Source organism: Doryrhamphus excisus, linkage group LG3, assembly GCF_037039965.1.
Source record: "Doryrhamphus excisus strain RoL-2023G ecotype Guam linkage group LG3, RoL_Dexc_Guam_v1.1, whole genome shotgun sequence".
Taxonomy (NCBI): domain Eukaryota; kingdom Metazoa; phylum Chordata; class Actinopteri; order Syngnathiformes; family Syngnathidae; genus Doryrhamphus; species Doryrhamphus excisus.
In genome coordinates this window covers 6,712,138-6,733,699 of record NC_136359.1, presented here as the reverse complement: position 1 = coordinate 6,733,699, position 21,562 = coordinate 6,712,138, and the positions used below count along the sequence as shown (strand labels likewise).

At 43.6% G+C, this 21,562-nt stretch overlaps 2 protein-coding genes across 2 annotated transcripts; both read left to right on the top strand.

Annotated features, from left to right (window-relative positions):
* Nucleotides 1–4,089: 4,089 nt before the first annotated feature.
* dmrt3a (doublesex and mab-3 related transcription factor 3a) lies at nt 4,090–6,946 on the top strand. Its single transcript, XM_058070451.2, has 2 exons — nt 4,090–4,493; nt 5,738–6,946. The coding sequence occupies exons 1-2, from the start codon at nt 4,091–4,093 to the stop codon at nt 6,748–6,750; spliced, it is 1,416 nt and encodes a 471-aa protein (XP_057926434.2). The 5' UTR covers nt 4,090; the 3' UTR covers nt 6,751–6,946.
* A 9,909-nt stretch (nt 6,947–16,855) lies between these two features.
* On the top strand, nt 16,856–21,302 carry dmrt2a (doublesex and mab-3 related transcription factor 2a). Its single transcript, XM_058070777.2, has 4 exons — nt 16,856–16,971; nt 17,490–17,892; nt 18,706–18,808; nt 20,120–21,302. Exons 1-4 carry the CDS (start codon nt 16,877–16,879, stop codon nt 21,163–21,165), a joined length of 1,647 nt encoding a protein of 548 aa, XP_057926760.2. The 5' UTR covers nt 16,856–16,876; the 3' UTR covers nt 21,166–21,302.
* The last annotated feature ends 260 nt before the right edge of the window (nt 21,303–21,562 follow it).

Below are 21,562 nucleotides of genomic sequence, written 5' to 3'. Positions count from 1 at the left end.
AAGATATGCTTCTTCCTTTCCTGACTTGAGCGTAACCTTGTTCAAAATAACGGATTGAATGAATGAAGGTGTGACTGCTAACATTGGTCATATAGCTGGCATATTCTAAGGCGGTAAGCTAGCAGACATCATGACTGCTAACATTGGTCGTATAGCTGGCATATTCTAAGGCGGTAAGCGAGCAGACATCATGACTGCTAACATTGGTCGTATAGGTGGCATATTCTAAGACGGTAAGCTAGCAGACATCATGACTGCTAACATTGGTCGTATAGGTGGCATATTCTAAGACGGTAAGCTAGCAGACATCATGACTGCTAACATTGGTCGTATAGGTGGCATATTCTAAGACGGTAAGCTAGCAGACATCATGACTGCTAACATTGGTCGTATAGGTGGCATATTCTAAGACGGTAAGCTAGCAGACATCATGACTGCTAACATTGGTCGTATAGGTGGCATATTCTAAGACGGTAAGCTAGCAGACATCATGACTGCTAACATTGGTCGTATAGGTGGCATATTCTAAGACGGTAAGCTAGCAGACATCATGACTGCTAACATTGGTCGTACAGGTGGCATATTCTAAGACGGTAAGCTAGCAGACATCATGACTGCTAACATTGGTCGTATAGGTGGCATATTTAAGGCGGTAAGCTAGCAGACATCATGACTGCTAACATTGGTCGTATAGGTGGCATATTCTAAGGCGGTAAGCTAGCAGACATCATGACTGCTAACATTGGTCGTACAGGTGGCATATTCTAAGGCGGTAAGCTAGCAGACATCATGACTGCTAACACTGGTCGTATAGCTGGCATATTCTAAGACGGTAAGCTAGCAGACATCATGACTGCTAACATTGGTCGTATAGGTGGCATATTCTAAGACGGTAAGCTAGCAGACATCATGACTGCTAACATTGGTCGTACAGGTGGCATATTCTAAGACGGTAAGCTAGCAGACATCATGACTGCTAACATTGGTCGTATAGCTGGCATATTCTAAGACGGTAAGCTAGCAGACATCATGACTGCTAACATTGGTCGTATAGGTGGCATACTCTAAGACGGTAAGCTAGCAGACATCATGACTGCTAACATTGGTCGTATAGGTGGCATATTCTAAGACGGTAAGCTAGCAGACATCATGACTGCTAACATTGGTCGTACAGGTGGCATATTCTAAGACGGTAAGCTAGCAGACATCATCATCTTGCTGCAGTTCAGGCCGACCATAAAAGCGAGTCAGTGCCTGCAGCCTGCTAAATAAACTTGAATTCCTCTCTGTGTGAAATGGATTAAATAAAAAAAAAAAAAAAACTCCCACAAATCCAGCGGGGGCCGGGCCCTCCACTAGTCACCTTGAAAATGTGCTCAGCTATTTCCCAATTAAAAGCTTAATAGCCCCGGAGACGGCCTCCGTGCGGCCACTTTATTCTCTGCTCTGCGATCCCATTATTTGCTTGAATAAACCTTTTTGAACGCTCAGGAATGAGGCCCCGGCCTGCTCCGGTGTTGCGTTTCAACAGCCTCTATTAGTCCGACATCGCGGGAGCTAATCGTGGAAGTTATGCGCGTCAGGTAACGCCAGGGTGAGAGAGGATCATCAGCCGTGAACTGTAGATGATCTTTGACATGTGATGCTGAACCTAAAAGGGAAGTTTTAGGTGATTGTTCCTGATCAGATTCGTTGTTCATGTTCTCTACTTTCCTGGCCGTTTGTTTGTCTGCCGGTGTACGGGTGTAAAAAAGCCATTTAAACATGGCCTGTGATATTTTGCGGAGGAGTGACATGAGGGTTTTTTTCATTTGAGCGCAGGTTCGGTCATTCAATCATCTCGTATATCATCTCTCATCGTGCTGCATAATTGGAGGTGTCTGTGCATTTTGGGATGAGTATGACTGCAAAACGGCCTGCCATGGGACCAAAAAAAGCAGTTGCAAGCGCCAGCAATTCGATGAGAATTCGAGACAAAAGGTATAGCACGTAGACGACGGCCATGATGCCGCATCAGCAGTGAGAAATGAAGGGGGCTGATGTTGTGAAAAGGATCCAATCGAAGGTCACCGAATTTGCTCCTTGTCGTCTTCACCAACAATCAAGTTGGACGTGATGATAAGAGTTAATTTCTCCATTTCCCGCATCATTTATACTTTTCACTTTGTTGTCTGCATGTTGATCTATAATGATTCACTTTGTTTCTTTCTTTGGGCATTTTCCTGAATAAAACCTATTTTTATTCATATTTCTGAGAGTCTGGAACACATCAATTGACTTTGCAATATCTGTTATGGGGGACAACTGCTTCGCTTTTCCTTTGACTCAATTTTCGTCTTGTATTTTGGAACCGATTACAAATAAAATGTTGCTTGGCTTTGCTATGCTATGCCGCGCTATGTTACGCTGCGCTATGTTACGCTGCGCTATGTTACGCTACGCTATGTTATGATACGCTATGTTACAATACGCTATGTTACGCTGCACTATGTTACGCTGCACTATGTTACGCTACGCTATGTTACGCTGCACTATGTTACGCTACGCTATGTTACGCTATGCTATGTTACGCTATGCTATTTTACGCTATACTACGTTACACTATGTTACGCTACATAACGTTACACTATTTTATGTTATGTTAGGTTATGTTAGGGAATGTTTTGTTATGTCATGCTGTGTATATACTAACATAACATTATATAATAATGTAACATAACGTTATACTGTGCATAAAATGCTAAAATGCTGTTACTGTATGTTATGTTGTGGTGTGTCATGTTATTATACGTATATGGAATGTTCTGTTATGCTGTGTGTTATGCTATGTTATGTATGTACAGTATATACCAGGGTAATATAATGTTATACCGTATACCATAATTCATTCATTCATTCATTTTCTACCGCTTATCCTCACGAGGGTCGCAGGGGTGCTGGAGTCTATCTCAGCTGTCTTCGGTCGAGAAGACACCCTGGACTGGTGGCCAGCCAATCACAGGGCACATATAGACAAACAACCATTCACACTCACATTCATACCTATGGACAATTTGGAATTGCTAATTAACCTAGCATGTTTTCGGAATGGGGGAGGAAACCGGAGTTATGTTGTTATGTTATGTTATGTTATGTTATGTTATGTTATGTTATGTTATGTTATGTTATGTTATGTTATGTTATGTTATGTTATGTTATGTTATGTTATGCTATGCTATGTCATGTTACGTCATTTTATGTCATGTCAGAAAATATTACAGCCTTCACAAAAAAAAAAACATTTTGGTTTCTGGGTTTTCAATTTCCCTCCGGTTTGCTCAGGACTGATCTGTGAACAAAAATGTTATGATAAAATTCAGACGTAATCCATCCAAATGAGATACTGGCATTCAGTTGAAAAGAAATGCCAGCAAGATAAAAACATTTGGACCCTGAAAAATAGTCAAAAAGTCTCACAAATGAAGAGCGAGGTTGCCCTGAATAGTCACGGGGAAAACACACATTTAATGCATTTCAAGCAGAAGTGGTCGGCCTTGCTACCGCCCTTAAAATGCACACCATACAATAATACACATGGTGTCGTGCTATGTGCTGTGCTATGTTTATGTTCCGTATGTTATCAGGATCAGGTTTATTGCCAGGTATATGGTTGCCCACACAATACAAGAAATGTGTCCAGTTGGGTGCAACAATTAGCACAGCGAGAAGAAATAAGGAAAAGCAACAAATTGAAGTATAATTATAAAAATTGTGGTATTTATAACATATCTTACTGTATGTTATGTTGCCAGTTTTCACAATAAACATTTTTGACTTGTGAGTATAAAATGTGGCATAAATGGAAGTTTTATTTCCAGTGTATTTTTTCCCCACACTTGCACGTTTTGAGTGACAGGTGATGGTGGGAGGTTTGGGGGCTGGGGGTGGTCATGAGGAGGGTGGGTTCCCAGAGGTGTAAAGATTGTTTACCCCCCATCCCACCCCTCCAGGCTTAGCTTTCTTATCTCCACAGCGTCACGCGTGGGGCAACACCATCTCCATCCTTGCTTCCTTTCTTTCCAGCCTCTGTCAAGGAGGAGGGGCCCTCACCATGAACGGCTACGGCTCGCCCTACCTGTACGTGGGGGCCCCGGTGTCGCAGCCCCGGGCCCCGCTGCAGCGGACCCCCAAGTGCGCGCGGTGCCGCAACCACGGCGTGCTGTCGTGGCTGAAGGGCCACAAGCGCTACTGCCGCTTCAAGGACTGCTCCTGCGACAAGTGCATCCTCATCATCGAGCGGCAGCGCGTCATGGCGGCGCAGGTGGCGCTCCGCCGGCAGCAGGCCAACGAGAGCCTGGACAGCCTCATCCCGGAGGCCCTCAGGGTCATGCCGGCGATCGGCGTCCCCGGGCCCGGGGAGGGAGCACCGGCGGCGGCGGGGGCGGCGACGGGGGATGCGGAGGCGCGCTGGAGAAGTGCGGAGGAGACGCAAAGAGGCGCGACAACTTGCGCAGGTATGACGATAAGAGCTCACATTTTATACATAAATAAATATCGTGCTAAAGAAAATGACATATTTACTATTAAAAACAAATCTATTTGTTTTTAATAATGGCATGCTTACGATCTCAAATTCTATTTATTTGACTTTAAAAACGAATACATCCAGAATGTCTCAGGTCTTAAATATGATTGACACTGTTTTGACATTTCAATTTAAATAATAATAATAATTTATTACTGAACAAACTAAAATAAACATTCAGGTTTCCGTTTGGTCGTTCGATTGCTTTGACATTTTAAATGTTCAACTTGACGTCATTTTTAAGAGAATATAGTTGAATATAGTTTATAATATCCAACGTGATAGCAATTAGTGAAATGGCGGGAAATAGTAAATCATTTACACATATGAATATACTGACAGCGACCGTTTACAGACAATATTTCTAAGGTGGTTTTAGGATGTAAAAGGACGAATATGTAATATGATTATCATTTATTTATCATGATTATCATGATTTGATCATTGGTACTTTTTCTTCCCTGCTGGGATCATTTCGTGGCCGATGGAATCCTGCAAGTGTATTTCCATTCTAGATTATTGTTGCAATATCTTGCATTTTGTCCCACTGGCCAAGGGAGCATGCGAAATGAATATGTTAAAAATGAAATGAAACATCGGGACAGGTGAAATGGGGGCCAGGGGTCTTGCAACCGGAGGCGGCCTACAGTTGTGGCAAATCAAGAGATATTAACACGATAAATTGCATAAATTGGGGGGGGGGGGGGTGTAGATGTATAAAATTCGGCAGGGCCCTGGCCTTTTTATGCCTAACGAAAATACTTGCATATTGTTCTTCATTGGAAAAAAATGACATAGAAAATGGAGTCGCTTTTACTTTGTAATTTTAATTCCAATTCATGTCTATCTGAAAATATTGTACAACAAAAATTATTTAGAATTGAGCAATCAACAGAATTTATTTCCTGCACGATTTATTTCCTCCTCTAGTTGCTAGGCAGAATTCAAAGGGGTCAATCCTAACAAAGACCGTGAATTGTATTTAGTCAAGCCCAGCAGAAAGAGAAGTAAAGAGAAATAAAGAAAGAAAGAGGACATGCCGGATCCATTCCCAATAAGAGCTGCTGCTCCGTCGTCCACATAGCATCCATATTTGGGGGAAACAGCGCCATCTGCTCGATGTGATGAAGCAGCGCGTCAACAACTTTTGAATGTTGTCCTTTTTGCCTCCAGAAGGGCCGGAGGACGTGACGGGGGAGGCGTCGGGCGGAGAGAACGGGGGCAGCTCCAGCGAGCGGGACCCGGAGCAGGTCAGCTCCCCTGAAGGCTCCAAGCCAAACTCTTGCTACACCCCCGAACCCCCTGACAGCCACGTGGAAGAGAACCGCTACGTCCTGCCCAAGGTGGGCGCCGCTGACAAGGAGGCCAAAGCCGACAGTCCACAGAAGAGCCCCCCCAGTCCTGGGGGTCACAGTGTGCTCATAGAGGGCCTCGCAGGCTCCATTAACCTGCCCTTCAGCCTCAGAGCCAACCGGCCCCCGTTGGAGGTCCTCAAGAAGATCTTCCCCAACCACAAACCGCCCGTGCTGGAGCTCATTCTCAGAGGCTGTGGAGGCGACCTGGTGGGGGCCATCGAGGTGCTGATGTCCAGCCGAGGCCCTGACGGGGGAGTGCTTCCACCTGGAGACCTACATCCAGACCCCCTGGTGCTGCCGCCCGGTGGACATCCCTTTGAGCACAGCCTGGGCTCCTACCACCCCGTGACCTCCTCGGCCAAGTGGTCGGTGGGCTCCGCCTTCAGGGTGCCCGACTCGCTCCGCTTTGCGTCCGAGTCCTCCTCGGGCGTGGTGTCGGCAGGGGCTCTGGGGGTCCCGCTGCAGCACCCGTCCTTCCCACAGTCAACCCGCTACCCGCTGGTGCTCCGTAACTCGCTGGCCCGCGGCCCGGCGGGGACCCTGGTGCATAACGACGTGACCCTGTGGAACACCATGGCCCTGCAGCAGCAGTACCAGCTCCGCTCCACCGCCGCCCAGTACGTGTCCCCTTTCGCCCCCGCCGGGCCAGCGGGGTCCGTGTTCCGGGGGGCCTCCCTCCTCCACACGAGAACCGCCGAAGAACCCCGAGTGGGCATCCAAGAGGGGGAAGCATGCGGGCTGGGGTCCAAGGGGGGGCTGTACTCGCCTGATGAGGACTACGAGGAGCGCTCTGACTCAGCAGACTCCCGCATCTTGAACTCATCCGGCTGAGACCACGTCAGTCTGGGGGCCTTTTTCTTTGTACCGGACCGTGTCACGCAATCTCTTTCATACCTACAGATCACGTGTTGCTCACCCAGAGGTCACATGACCACACCAGAATGTCGGGCCTCTACTTCCTGTCAGCATGCTGATTGTTTGCATTGTGAGGTTGCTATACTGCATGTGTCGTATGCCAAATAAACACAACCAGTCCAAAGCCGCTGTCCTTAAATGTTGTTTTCCACTCCACATCCACCATAACTATTTCCATGGGGTCCTTTTCCTCTTTTCATTTAATCATGGAAACAGGAATGATCTGTTCCCGGATCAAACCGTCACCGTCATAAAACGACATATAAATATATTATATTTGGGTATTGCACGGTTAGACCGACGCAGCAAGGAAAGACCTGCAATATTTTTATGTTCAAAAATCCTTATTCAACAATTTTAATCAGTAATTTACAAGAAGGCACTGACTGAGCACCCCCCCACTGCTCCATGAAATGGTTTGGTCAGTGTGCTTTGTAGCTGCAGCGTGTCGATGCTGCCAGTGCCTACTAAAATAATGTTAGCTTCATGTCCACAATGGATTCCTTTTTACCCAACATTTCATCATCACTGGTAAATGGCTGATTCAATCACCCCCCCTCCCCCACCCCTCTACCCGATTTAACCGCAAAGGAGTCAGCAGCAGCCATAAGTTCACCCCTCCCCGTCCCAGTGACGTTTAATGTTATGTCACATTACAGAAATTCAGACAATTTGTCGTGGGGTTATTTAAATTTTCTGGGGGCCCAGATTCCATGATTCCATGATTGCGATAAAAGAGATAAAAGATAAAACCATCATACAATATTTGGGTTTTTGGGTAACATTTTGTCATACAGGTGTAAAAATAAACACGTTTTTTACTAAGGAATACACCCTACTTCCAAAGTGATTGTAGTAAATTATATGGTAAACAAATGTTCATTTATTGTGAATAATTTGAAAGAAATTACCGTACTTTTTTCGCTTACAATTCTCAATGTCCTCATGTACAGCATGTACAATGTACATGTGATGTACAATGTACATGTGATGTACAATGTACATGTGATGTGCAATGTACATGTGATGTACAATGTACATGTGATGTACAATACCTGTCAAAAGTATGGAGACACTGTCTCCAAACTTTTGCCCAGCTGTGTCTGGGGCTTGATGACAAAAATAAACAAACCTGACTTGAAGGGGGTGTGAGAAGAAAATATGCAGTATTCTGCTCCGTCCTTTGCCGTCTCGGTGCCGTCCACCTGTATGGACAGGAGGGGAGATAATGAAGGAGTCAATGAGGTGTCAATCAAGGTGTGAAAATCAGTGAGGCTTTCAAGGTCACCCGTCAAGGGGGTAGTGGGCGGGACTGCAAAGGCAACTGCGGGGTTACTCGGATTAACAATGACCTTCACATATGTGCTTTTTCTTTAAGGGAAGGTTTGAAACTCATTAACCGCTACTGTTCATCACGTTTAAGCGGCATTGTTACATCAGGGCAGTGGAGGAGACACTGAGCGCTGCAGACAGCGACCTCCATTTGAAATAGCTTGTCCAATAGCACCGCCTAGTGGTGAAAGAATAAATAACACATTTTCAAAATATTGTGTAATTATAGGAGTTTGATCAAAGAAAATATTATGAATAAATAGTAGATAATGCTAACAATATTGACACAATATTAAATCTACACGAAAATAATTTCATGTAATTTAACATGATAGTGATTGTAATTAATGTTGAGGTCTGCCACCGAGTGACGTTTGTAGTCACATCATTTTAACACACAGAACTGCAGCACATGCTGCTTTATATGCTACGTCCTCATAGACAATATGTGAATAAAAATGGATTATGGTGCATGATGTATTTGGTGTATTATGGTTCATTCACATGGCATTCTTTGTTTTTTGTTTTTCATGTGAAATAAGCTAGGATACACAGCAAATTCAGAAGTGTTAAATCAACTCCTAGGGAGTTAAATTCAACACTTTGAAAGTGTCTATATTGGTCCACACTAAATCGAGTTAAAATAACACTTTTGAAAGTGTTAAACAGTTAACACTGTGACAGAGTTGGATCAACACTCTCAATAGTTGAAATTTAACACCCATCAGTGTTGAATTTACCTAACACTAGTGTGTAGTGTCAAAAATTAACACTATCATTGTGTTGTTTTAACACTGAATAAAATTCAAATTATACTAACACTATGGATAGTGTTAAATATTATACTACTACTACTGCTCATAATAATAATAATATTGATGTTAATGTTAATATTAATATTAATGATAATAATAATGTTGTTATTATCATCATTATTGTTGTTAATAATAATAATAATAATGATAATAACAACAACAACAATAAAATTTACAAAGAAAACCACACAAGTTGCAGTTTGAATCACCTGTATTTCAAACAAGCACACCACATTAACAACAGCACTGGCTTTGCAATAACCACAACACAGGTCACACAATATGACAATGTGGCACTATGTATGTTTTTTCACACAATATGACAATGTGGCACTATGTATGTTTTTTCACACATCTCATTGGAAAACTGTTTGTCATAGGGCCTGTAATAAATCAACTCCTTAACTGGAAAAACAGAAAATGAACCAGTAACAGTTATTTCTTTCCAATACATCACCAAAAATAAGAGGAGTATTTCTCACAAGACACCACGACTGAATTGCATTTAGACCAAGGTCCTTGCTAGCATCATCCATTTTCAACCCGCTTGGCCTATTTTTTCTCTCAATATAACCATAGTTGAAACTTTGGATCCTCAGTGACAATGATTCCAAAGACAGATACTTATGGTTGACAAGGTACTGAAAGATAAGTTTGAGTTCGTATTGTACAACACCTTCAAGTAAGTCGTGCATGATATCAACTGCATAGTTTTCAGAGGTGTGGAAAAAATGCAATGTATTGAGCAAGCATGTCTTTTTGACACCAAATGTTGAACTCAACATAGGATTTTCCTGTAGAGCTACACAGTGTTGTTCATGCATTTCTTTTGTACGAAAAATCATGCCAGGGTCATCTTCAGTAAACACAGACTGTGACTCAACCTTACTTGTCAAACAAAATCTGCAATAATACGTAGCGCTGAAGGACTCGACAAAACCAAACAGTCCATGTAAACCTAGGTTGTCACCTGTTACTTGTATAACAGAACCCAGCAAAGGTGAGTCTGAGAAAGGCACCTCAATTCCTTGTGTTTCAAGTGTTTTAAGATCATCAACAAGAGGCTTTAAGATGTCATCAAATCCGTAAGTCTTGAGGTCTTGTGAGTGAAAGAGTGCCACAACATGTATATTCATCAACACAGAATTATATTTTGGTGGCAGGTTCCTCAAAATAAAGTAAATACAGCCAAGTTTGTGAATCCCTTTCTTTGAACCTAAGGGATTTGCTGTCTCAAACTCATCAAAATAGAGTTGAATCTGTAGAGCATGTTTGTTCTGGGAAAACAAAACGTTATTCTTGAAGTATGAACCATCACATATGTCTTTATAAACTCCTTCTTCTTGGTGCTTGGCTTGCAAGAAACTTTCACACAATTCAGTGTTCTTGAACATAGACTTAAGAGTTCCCAGGATGGGTGTATACACAAATTTGTCGGTTACAGGGACCTGACTGTAAATCCCTGTTGTGTGATCCCTGCGAACATCAAACCGCACTCCAAGAACATATTCAATAGGTTCAACAATTTCCCACTTTTCCTCAAAGAACTTCTGTCGTTTGCCTCTTGTGTTCAAGGTTGAGAAAGGATTTTCTAGTTGATCAAAACACTTTTCCACCTTCTTGTCCAAATCTGTGCCTTGAATTTCTGTAGTACAGCTGAGAACTGCATCTCTCGCTTGCCTATGAATGTCATTTACAAGTTCCTCCATGGACCCCACCATTGTTTGGACTGTGCTCTCAGCAACACCAGATGCTTGCAACTGTGCTACAACAGAAGCACACATGTTTAACACATGCTTATTGTCAACAGAGAGCTGGGTAGTTGTTGGTCTAGTAGAGTCTGCACTGACTGCCTGTGAAGTTGAGGGCTCACCAACTTCATTCTGAGTGTCCACATCCATATCCTGGTAGGGTGTGCTGGTGGAAGATCTCCGGGACTGAGCTGCAGTGTTGCGCTGAACCGTTTTTATCCTCCAGGCCAAGTACCCAGATCCACTCTGTGGGTCATAGAAGTGTTCCTGTAATATTAAAAACATTAAATTGTAGAGTAAGTTCAGACCACATTACTACTCCATAAATTGATATACAAGCTTTTCATTTATAAACTTACATATCCATTGTCTGAGTATGGATCTCTGAGGCTGGGAAACAGAGAGATGATGCCCAAAGCGTATTTACTTCGCACAGAGAGGCGGGAGCTCAACCCCCCGGCCCAGCCCCGGCTCTCTAACCTTACTCCATCGCTTGATATTTTCATCGAAACTAGACCATAGCTAATTAATTGCCATAAGCGCACTTCGATGGCCTACAGATTTTCCGACAGAGAATATTCTGTTAATGTGATGCCTCATGCTCGTGCTACACCATTTTAGCTAGCTTTAACCTCTTACAAAAAATGTGCAGTTATATACCGTGTTATCCAAACGTGTAGCCTAAGCAAGCTGTGTATATTCATCAACACTGATGTGCAAAAGGAACATTAATGCACCCTTAAAAAATAGCATACAACAGCTAACCTTAACATTGGACTTAGCCTACCTTGTTAGAGCTATAGACAGGACTCCGCGACACTTATCGACACATATAAAATACTTACTGAAAAGATACTCCGTGAAGTCTGGAGGTAAAGTCGTCCTCTGCTGACCGTGCTCGAGTCTCCAAGTCGTCCCGCCCTTTAGACAAACACGTCACAGATCCGTTGGAATTCTGGGAGCAACACTGTTAAGTGTTGATTTTAAAATCAACACTTAACAGTGTTGCTTGGATTTAACTCCCTGGATTAACACCAACTCTTTTGAGGAATTAACTCTCACATAGTTGAATTAAACTAAGCAAGTGTTAAATTAACACTGTATTTTTAACATACAACACCAACACTGGAAATCTAACACTTTTGATTTTGCTGTGTAGGCTGCACGGCGGTTGAGTGGTTAGCACGCAGACCTCACAGCTAGGAGAACTGGGTTCAATCCTACCCTCGGCCATCTCTGTGTGGAGTTTGCATGTTCTCCCCGTGCATGCGTGGGTTTTCTCCACGTACTCCGGTTTCCTCCCACATTCCAAAAACATGCTAGGTTAATTGGCTACTCCAAATTGTCCATAGGTATGAATGAGTGTGAATGGTTGTTTGTCTATATGTGCCCTGTGATTGGCTGGCCACCAGTGTACCCCACCTCTCGCGACCCTTGTGAGGATAAGCGGTAAAAATGAATGAATAAGCTAGGATTTAGTTGAATTGTGACCACAAGGTGAATAGATTGGGGGTATGCAAATAAAATAACCAAATGGAAAAATAACAGACAATAAAATGAATAAAATAACAAAAACACAAACTGAAATCAATTCAAATCAAATCAAATACAAATACAAATAATTAGACTAAAATTAAAAAAGAGCTATTTTTAAAAAAAGGAATTAAAATAGCCACGCCCTACCCCATGTGTGTGTATTTTCACTCCACAGGGAGGTCGCGGTGTCAAAAGTCCCGAGGACAGAGACAAATGTCGCCCGCGTCTGCTTTAGTCCTTAAAGCGCATGTGTTGTGGGTCCATCAGAGGCTAATTAACATAACAGTGCTCCTGTTACACTTTTAGGGCCTCCCCCTCAGCGGGACACTTCCAAGTAGACGCTGTTGTTTCAATCAGGACCATGCACACACACAAACACATAACCTGTGATGGAGCGTCATCGTGGAGACCGGAGGCATGTCCAACACCCAACTTTATGCTTGTCTGTCAAGTCCACCACTTGTGTGCAGCAAGTTCCCACCCACACCCCAAAGGTTCCCTTCAACCCCAGACAGACTGTCGGGGCAAAAACAAACAAACAAGCATAGGTCCAAATATTCTAAGAAACGAGTTGAACTTTGGACACCTCTGTTTTCAGGGATCCGAAATGCAAACCTCCTTGAAGGTCAATAAGGTGCCCCACATTTCAGAGTGTAACTTATTTTCTAAATGCCAGGAATTCCTCCCCAGCCCACACGGCGAGGCCCTTAATGATCCACAGACAATACGTTACACCTGGAGGTGTCTGGCCACGATGAGCGCTCATCCTCCCGACCGGGCCTCGGATCAAAGCATTCCAGGCGAGGAAACTGCAGCTCGGGGTGGCCGCTTGTAACCTCCCTCGTAAATTAAGAGAGCGAGTGGAGAGCAAAGCTGCACCTGCAGGTCTTCACCACCCCACACCCTCTTCCTCTCCACACATGGAGGAAGACTTAGGAGCCAGGATGAGCATCTTAGATGAAGGGTTATCACACCACAAGCTGCTTAACTAGTGCACTAAGTGAGCGATCTTTTGCTGGTGAATGAAACTAGCATGTCAACACGAGTTCCATTACACAAAGCTAACGACTTGTCACATGCCTTTTAAAAAAAGCACGTTTTCACACAATCATGCGGCGGGAAAAGCGAGGCTTAGGTCTTTCCATTCATTAATCATTTTCATGTGAAAGCGCAGATGTCAGCTGAGGTCTGTAATCCTCCGCATCACTCAGCAGTGAGCAAACAAAAAACACAATCCCACAAATTCTTCTTCTTTTTTTTTCTTCTTCCAATCTGCACGTCGGCGACACGCCCAAAATATTTTCAAGGAAGCTTTCACTGCTCTAAACTATCATTTTGTTTTGCCAGAAACCATTTCAATGTGTGTTGTGAATGGCTGTAACTTAAATGATGATATGGTGCATCACTGATATGGCTGCATATCACCAATTAGATACATTCAATGTTATCAATAAGTCTTTTTTATGACAGATTAGCTCATGTGACACTCCGACGACTGAATTGTTTTTATTTTTGCAATATTATGTATGCATAAATGTGTGTTAATTAAATGGTGGTATTTTTCAATGGAGTTTGGTGCACCAAGACCATTAAGGGCTCGTCTCAATTTTGCCAGAAAACATCTTGATGATCCCCAAGACCTTTGGGAAAATACTCAGCGGTCTGACAAGACAAAAGTTGAAAATTTTGGAAGGTGGGTGTCCCATTACATCTGGCAGAAAAAGAACATCATAGCAACAGTAAAATACAGTGGTGGTAGTTTGATGGTCTCGGCTGTTTTGCTGCTTCAGGACCTGGAAGACTTGCTGTGATAAATGCAAGCATAAATTCTGTTGGTGACCTCCAGCTGAAGCCAACTTGGGTTGTGCAGCAGGACAATGATCCAAAACACACCAGCAAGTCCACCTCTGAATGGCTGAAGAAAAAATAAATGAAGACTTTGGAGCGGCCTAGTCTAAGTCCTGACCTGATTCCTATGAAGATGCTGTGGCTTGACTTTAAAAAGCCTCCAATGGGGCTGAATGACAACAATTCTGGTAAATTCCTCCACAGCTGGAAGAGACTCAATGCAAGTTATCACAGACTTCCTGGCTTGATTGCAGTTGTTGCTGCTAAGGGTGGCCCAAGCACTTATTAGCTTCAGGGGGCAAGCACTTTTCCACACGGAGCCATCAAGCTTTGAAATTTTCCTCCCTTAATAATAAAACGATTCAATTAAAAACTGCCTTTTGTGTTGAGTTGTGTTGTCATTTGCTAATATTTACATTAGTTTGATGATCTCAAACATGTAAGTGTGACAAACTGTATAGTTTACATTTTATTTCTGGTATAAGGACAAAGTTCCAACTACAGTGCATCCGGAAAGTATTCACAGCGCTTCACTTTTTCTACATTTTGTCATGTTACAGCCTCATTCCAAACTGAATTAAATTAATCTCTTACCTCAAAATTCTACACAAAATACTCCATTATGACAATGTGAAAAAAGGTTTTTTTGACATGTTTTGAATTTATTAAAAATAGAAAACAAAAAAAATCACATTTACATAAGTATTCACAGCCTTTGCTTAATACTTTGTTGATCCACCTTTGGCAGCAATTACAGCCTCAAGTCTTTTTGAATATGATCCCACAAGTTTAGCACACCTATCTTTAGGCAGTTTTGCCCATTCTTCTTTGCAATAAGTCTCAAGCTCCATCAGGTTGGATGGGAGACGTCTGTGCACAGCCATTTTCAGATCTCTCCAGAGATGTTCGATCGGATTCAAGTCTGGACTCTGGCTGGGCCACTCCAGGACATTCACGGAGTGGTTCTGAAGCCAATCTTTTGAGATCTTGGCTGTGTGCTTCGGGTCGTTGTCCTGCTGAAAAATGAACCTTCGCCCCAGAGCGCTCTGGAGCAGGTTTTCATCCAGGATATCTCTATATATTGCTGCATTCATTTTTCCTTCTATCCTGACTAGTCTGCCAGTTCCTGCTGCTGAAAAACATCCCCACAGCATGATGCTGCCACCACCATGCTTCACTGTAGGGATGGTATTGGCCTGGTGATGAGCAGTGCCTGGTTTCCTCCAAACATGGCGCCTGGCATTCACACCAAAGAGTTCAATCTTTGTCTCATCAGACCAGAGAATTTTGTTTCTCATGGTCTGAGAGTCATTCAGGTGCTTTTTGGCAAATTCCAGACAGGCTGCCATGTTCCTTTTACTAAAGAGTGGCTTTCGTCTGGCCACTCTACCATACAGGCCTGATTGGTGGATTGTTGCAGAGATGGTTGTCCTTCTGGAAGGCTCTCCTCTCTCCACAGAGGAACGCTGGAGCCCTGACAGAGTGACCATCAGGGCCTTGGTCACCTCCCTGACTAAGGCCCTTCTTCCCCGATCGCTCAGTTTAGAAGGCCGGCCAGCTCTAGGAAGAGTCCTGGTGGTTCCAAACGTCTTCCATTTACGAATAATGGAGGCCACTGTGCTCATTGGGACCTTCAAAGCAGCAGAAATGTTTCTGTATCCTTCCCCAGATTTGTGCCTCAAGACAATCCTGTCTCGCAGGTCTACAGACAGTTCTTTTGACTTCATGCTTGGTGTTTGTGCTCTGACATGCACAGTCAACTGTGGGACCTTATATAGACAGTTATTATATTTCCAAATCATGTCCAATCAACTGAATTTACTGCAGGTGGACTCCAATTAAGCTGTAGAAAGATCTCAAGGATGATCAGTGGAAAAAAGATACACCTGAGCTCAATTTTGAGCTTCATGGCAAAGGCTGTGAATACTTATGTAAATGTGATTTTTTTGTTTTCTATTTTGAATAAATTCAAAACATGTAAAAAAAAACCTTTTTTCACATTGTCATAATGCAGTATTTTGTGTAGAATTTTGAGGTAATAGATTAAATTAATACAATTTGGAATGAGGCTGTAACATGACAAAATGTAGAAAAAGTGAAGCGCTGTGAATACTTTCCGGATGCACTGTATATACTGTGACATTGCTTTGTGTACATTACAATATGATAAAAAGTTCATCTTTTTTATGACAGATATTGATATTTTTGATTGATATTGATATTTTATGACAACTATTGTGACACCCCAAAGGGAGACTACTGTGAAAATGTGTTATTTTTGCAGTACTTGTCCATAAATGTGTGTTACTGAAAAGATATTTTTGCAACCAAGATACCTCAATTAGATATGCAAGTTAGCTAATCTAGCTTGCTAATTTGAATTGTAAGAAGTTAGCTACTCAGCCCATCTTAGCCAACACATGTAGCCTAGCTCGTCTGTTTACTTCCTGGTAATAGTGAACAAAGCTACACTACAACATAAATACTGTGCTTCTTTGTTATCACACTTATATCACACAATGTCATAATTTTCTCTCCTCAAAACAAACAATTTACAAGAAGTTACCTTCAGAGACGAACATCAGGTGGGATATTGACGGCTTGGAAGCATCGAGGCACCCCATTGGTCGTAGTGTCATTTGAGGTAGAGGCCAATCAGAAGTGAGGAAGTCAAGCTGGGGGCGGGACTTTTAGGTAGTCGAGCTGCTGTGAGAGTGAACTGAGTCTGCGGGGGCAAACTTGGCTCAGTCCACCGCACGCATGACTCGCCCTGCTCACTTACACTCAATTAACACGTCATTAAGTGCTTGCTACTTTCCCAGGACGCTGGACGGAGCCACAATCCACTCGTGGAGGTAAAAACTCTTACTTTTTATGTAGTTTTGATTAGAAGTCTCGCTACAAGTGCCGAGTGATGCGCTTAAACCCTCATTTTGACACATGCATATCTGGATTCATATGTTTAGTATTTATTTTAATCACTAAAGGAATATAGGATGCTCATTTAGCAGCATGCACACAGTGTTCAATATGCAACAGATTACCAGTTGTTAATAATAATAAAAAGATACAAATGTGTAAAAGTAAAGTTAAGAGGTCATTTTTACTGTAATATAAATAAAAAAGATTGACAGGAACATAGTTTTTAAAAGGTCAATAATAACTTCATTAAATATGGAAAGAAAAAAATGAAAGTGAATAAATAAAATATGATACTTATGAGATATTACTACATGCATAAACACTACAGTTATTCCGTATGTTTGTGTTGTTTCTCAAAATAAAACAATGAAAGGACTTCATATGATGAGTTTACTTGGAGGTGCAAACGAGCAATAAAAGGTTTACCAATGACATGCATGTGCTTTTGCAGGGCGTGGAAGCAGTCTGCCGCGAGCATCCGTACAAACATGACTGAGGGTTGCGAGTTCGAAATCGACGTGGAGAGCGTGGAGGCTGAGGCCGACGATCAGACCGACTGCTCCGGCCGACCCCTGCCGGGCTGCGCGGATGCGGAGGAGGCGGCGGAGGAGGGCGGCCGCGGCGACAGCAAACCGGGCCCGGGCCCCGGCGGCCTCAGCCCGGGCGAGCAGCGCAAGCTGAGCCGCACGCCCAAGTGCGCGCGGTGCCGCAACCACGGCGTGGTGTCGTGCCTGAAGGGACACAAGCGCTTCTGCCGCTGGAGGGACTGCCAGTGCGCCAACTGCCTGCTGGTGGTGGAGCGGCAGCGGGTCATGGCGGCCCAGGTGGCGCTCCGGAGGCAGCAAGCCACCGAGGTAGGCGTGCATGTTGATAGACGGCCATCTCTGTCTGCTGTTTACAGGCTAAACAATTACTGCATAGGTCTTCCATATATATTTATTTAAAAAAAACGCTCTGATATGACCACAAACAGGCCTACCAATGCAATAACATACAGCCAAAGTATCAGCATGCACTCAAACTCAAGGCCAGGGGGCCCAGATGTGGTTGCCACATCATTTTATGTGGCCTGGGAACAATGTATGTCAATCAGGCACTTCACCCTTTTCCTTGGAAATGTATTTATTCTGTTAAAATGACAGAATAAATATTCTTCTTAACTTTAATGTCAACTGATCATGCAACAAATATTCCAAGCATTTCCCTCCATGCCTGGGAAAAATATACTCATCAAATGCATGGGCAATTGTGTCATAATATTGGTTTTCATATATTCGTACATTGACAGTCAAGGGAAGCCATAACTGTGATGTGGCCCTTATGCTTAAAATGGAATTTTCTTCAAAATTGTTACACTGAATTTTCACAGTCTTTTTTTTACAATTATTGTAAATAAGAAACACACATATCAGATTCCTGTGTGAAATGTTAAGATTCAAAGAGTTTTCCAGAATTACTCCACATTTAGGGACTGTTAAAAAAATCCAACATATAATTAATTACTACTATATTTGTCATTCTATGTTTTAGTCTTATATTGATCACAAATTCCTGTTTTAATTATGAGAATCATATTTGACATGGACATTTTCCGGGGCAGGGGGGTACATGTGTTATGATTCATTTATTTCAAGCGGCTTTTGATGACATTTTGTCCAACGTTATAGGACAAGAAAGGACTATCAGGGAAACAGATTCCAGCAGAGAGGAGAACCATCTATCAGCGACATGTTCGTCCGTCCACTCTGCTGGCCAAAAGCATCCTGGAAGGTAAAAAGGACGTTTTGCATGAGATCTTTTCGTCTACTGCATCTGCTTCGACTCTTATCAGTGATATATTTTTGTATTTTGACATTTCAGCAGATGCTGTAAATATATAGTTGCATGTGTTTTATGGAATGAAGACGTGATAATAATTAGTCATCTATGGGCAAACGCTTTCAACTGTATGAGTTAAATGCAGGCAGCAGATAAAGTGTTATTAATTAGTTATTAATGAAGTATGCCTGCTATGGCAGAAAAGAGATAGAAGAAGATAAGAAAGCAATAAGAAAATATTAATAAGCGGTACAGTGGAACCATGGTTAGCATGATCAATTCATTTGTTAAGTGAATAGGAAATAATGTAAAGTCATGCAATGAAGCAACAGGATACTTTTTTTGCAATTGTTGCAGAAAACAATTGTAATGTAATTGCATAATTATAATATAATTGTATATAAATACAGTGGTTATTTTAATACAGTAGGATTATTTTCAAGATGCACCTCTCTAAATAACTTGCTTGTTGGGATCCTCCATTCCAGGTAAATATCATATAGCAGACCAACACAGGGATGGATCAGAAGTCAAATAAGCTTGATAGGATTTACAGAAAGTCTGCAATCGTTATTTTAACAGGTGCATAAATCCGGGCACCCTTGTCGTTGATCATTTGAATACCTTTATGTAGCACTAATTATTGGAACACAAAGTGTGTCTGGTAAACTCATTGACCCTTGGCCTGCATACACAAGTGAAGCCAATGACCTTAAACAATGCTTAAATTCTAGAAGGCATTCATGCAGAGGAAAAAGTATGACGTTCTGGAATGACCATCTCAGTCCCCAGACTTAAATATTATTGGAAATCTGCGGTGTGCTTGGAAAAGCTCAGAACCATCAAACCTGTTTGGAAAGAGGAATGGTAAAGATACCTTCAACCAGAATCCAGACCCCCATTGGAAGCTATAGGAAGCATTTTTTTTATTTTAGTTGACATAGGGATTGCTTGACATCCATGCCTGTGTTGGTGTGCTATATGGAATATTTACCAGGAATGGATGATTAGAACAATTATTGAACATCTAAGGTAACTTGCAACTTCATTGAAGACGGGATTTTCAGATCTTCTTGCCAATAGTAGGGCTGGAACCAGACATTCTGGGGCCCAAGAAAAGAAACTGGGAGGTGGTAGGGGTTGTTCTCGGTGTCTTTCAGTGAAGAGAAAAATAAACGTAAAGTGCTCGTGACACCCCCAAAAAACCCCTATACCAAAGTGAAAGTGTGTGTAATAACACTTTCTGGTTGTCTTAAACAACAGGGTTTCGCCCGGTGCCATCCGACCCCTTCCTGGCCACCAGCCCGTCCCTCCCGCCGCCGCTGAGCGACCGCATGAGGAAGCGGCGCGCGTTTGCCGACAAGGAGCTGGAGAGCATCATGCTGGAGCGCGAGTACAAGGAGCGGGAGCTGCTGGAGAGCAGCCAGGCCTCGCTGCTCTTCCCAGGCAATGTTGTGCACCACGCCACCGACTACAACTCCTACAAGGCGGCGTACTCGCCTGCCGCCCAGCCTGAGGCGCCGCCCAAAGAGCTGTGCGGTCTGCTGGGCCCCGCCTGCCTGGATGTGTCCATGCCATACTCTGCCGCCTCCACCAACGTGGAGCTCATCTCGTCCAATGTGAGCATGGCCACCACTTACCGCCACTACCAGCTGCCGCCGGCACGTGGCGGCGGGTTTGTCATGTGGCCCAGAGGGGCGGCGAACCTGGGCGACGCCCTGCTGTACCAGCAGTGCCTCTTCAATGCCACGGCGGTGCAAAACATGAAGCCCGGTGCTATTTGGGAGCCCAAAGCCATGGCCGCTGAGAGCCAGGCGCCAGAGCAGGACCCCACCGATGTGCTCGCCGCCCTGCCGCAGGACCCCGCTGACCCGGTGAGGGCGGAGGCAAAATCTGCCTGCGCTGCACAAGGCGGGCAGAGGGAGTGCTCGGCCTTCTATCCCCCAAAGAGGAGCTTTGGATCGGCCTTCCCTCACAGCTCGCTGTCCCACAAAGCGGGCAAGGACGGCGCCAAGTTCTCGGTGAAGGTCAACTCCACCTTCCACTCGCTCATCCAGCACTCCCTGGCCGACAAGAACGGCTCCGGGCCGGACCTAAGGGCGCCGTACAGCAAAGAGCTGCTACAGGAAGCCACGCACAAGCTCAGGGAAAGTTCAGCCAAGGACGCTCAGGCTGCCAAAATCACTGACAGGTACGCCAAGGACTTCTTGTCCAAGCCCGTCGGGACCAAGATGGCGCCCTGCGAGTCCTTGTCCTTCTCCGTAGAGGCCATCTTGAAAAGGCCGGCCATGACTCGGGCGTTCCATTGAAATCTCAATAAGGCTCCAAAAAGAACACTCAAGCTGTTTTTGTACAGTTTGGTATCTTTTTTTCACTTGCTGCATGTGGAATAACTTTATTGTGAAAAGTATTTAAACACTTTCCTCATGGCAATAAACTTCATAAGACTTTGTGTAATATGTCTCGCTGTTCATTCCATGACTTTGATCAAAACATCAAATAGTAATGCAGTACTTTGTTGCTGCTTAAAGTACGGTATCAAAGTTCATACTAAGTCATATTAAGTCATATGTACTTGATCGCTGTCTGCGGCTGCTCGAGTGTTGCCGGCATTGGAGGAGCTGCGGTTCAATGAGGGGAAGCTGTGACATTTACAAGCTGTGTGGAGGAGGATTCCGGTCGGAACCTGTGCAGCTCTGGCAACTT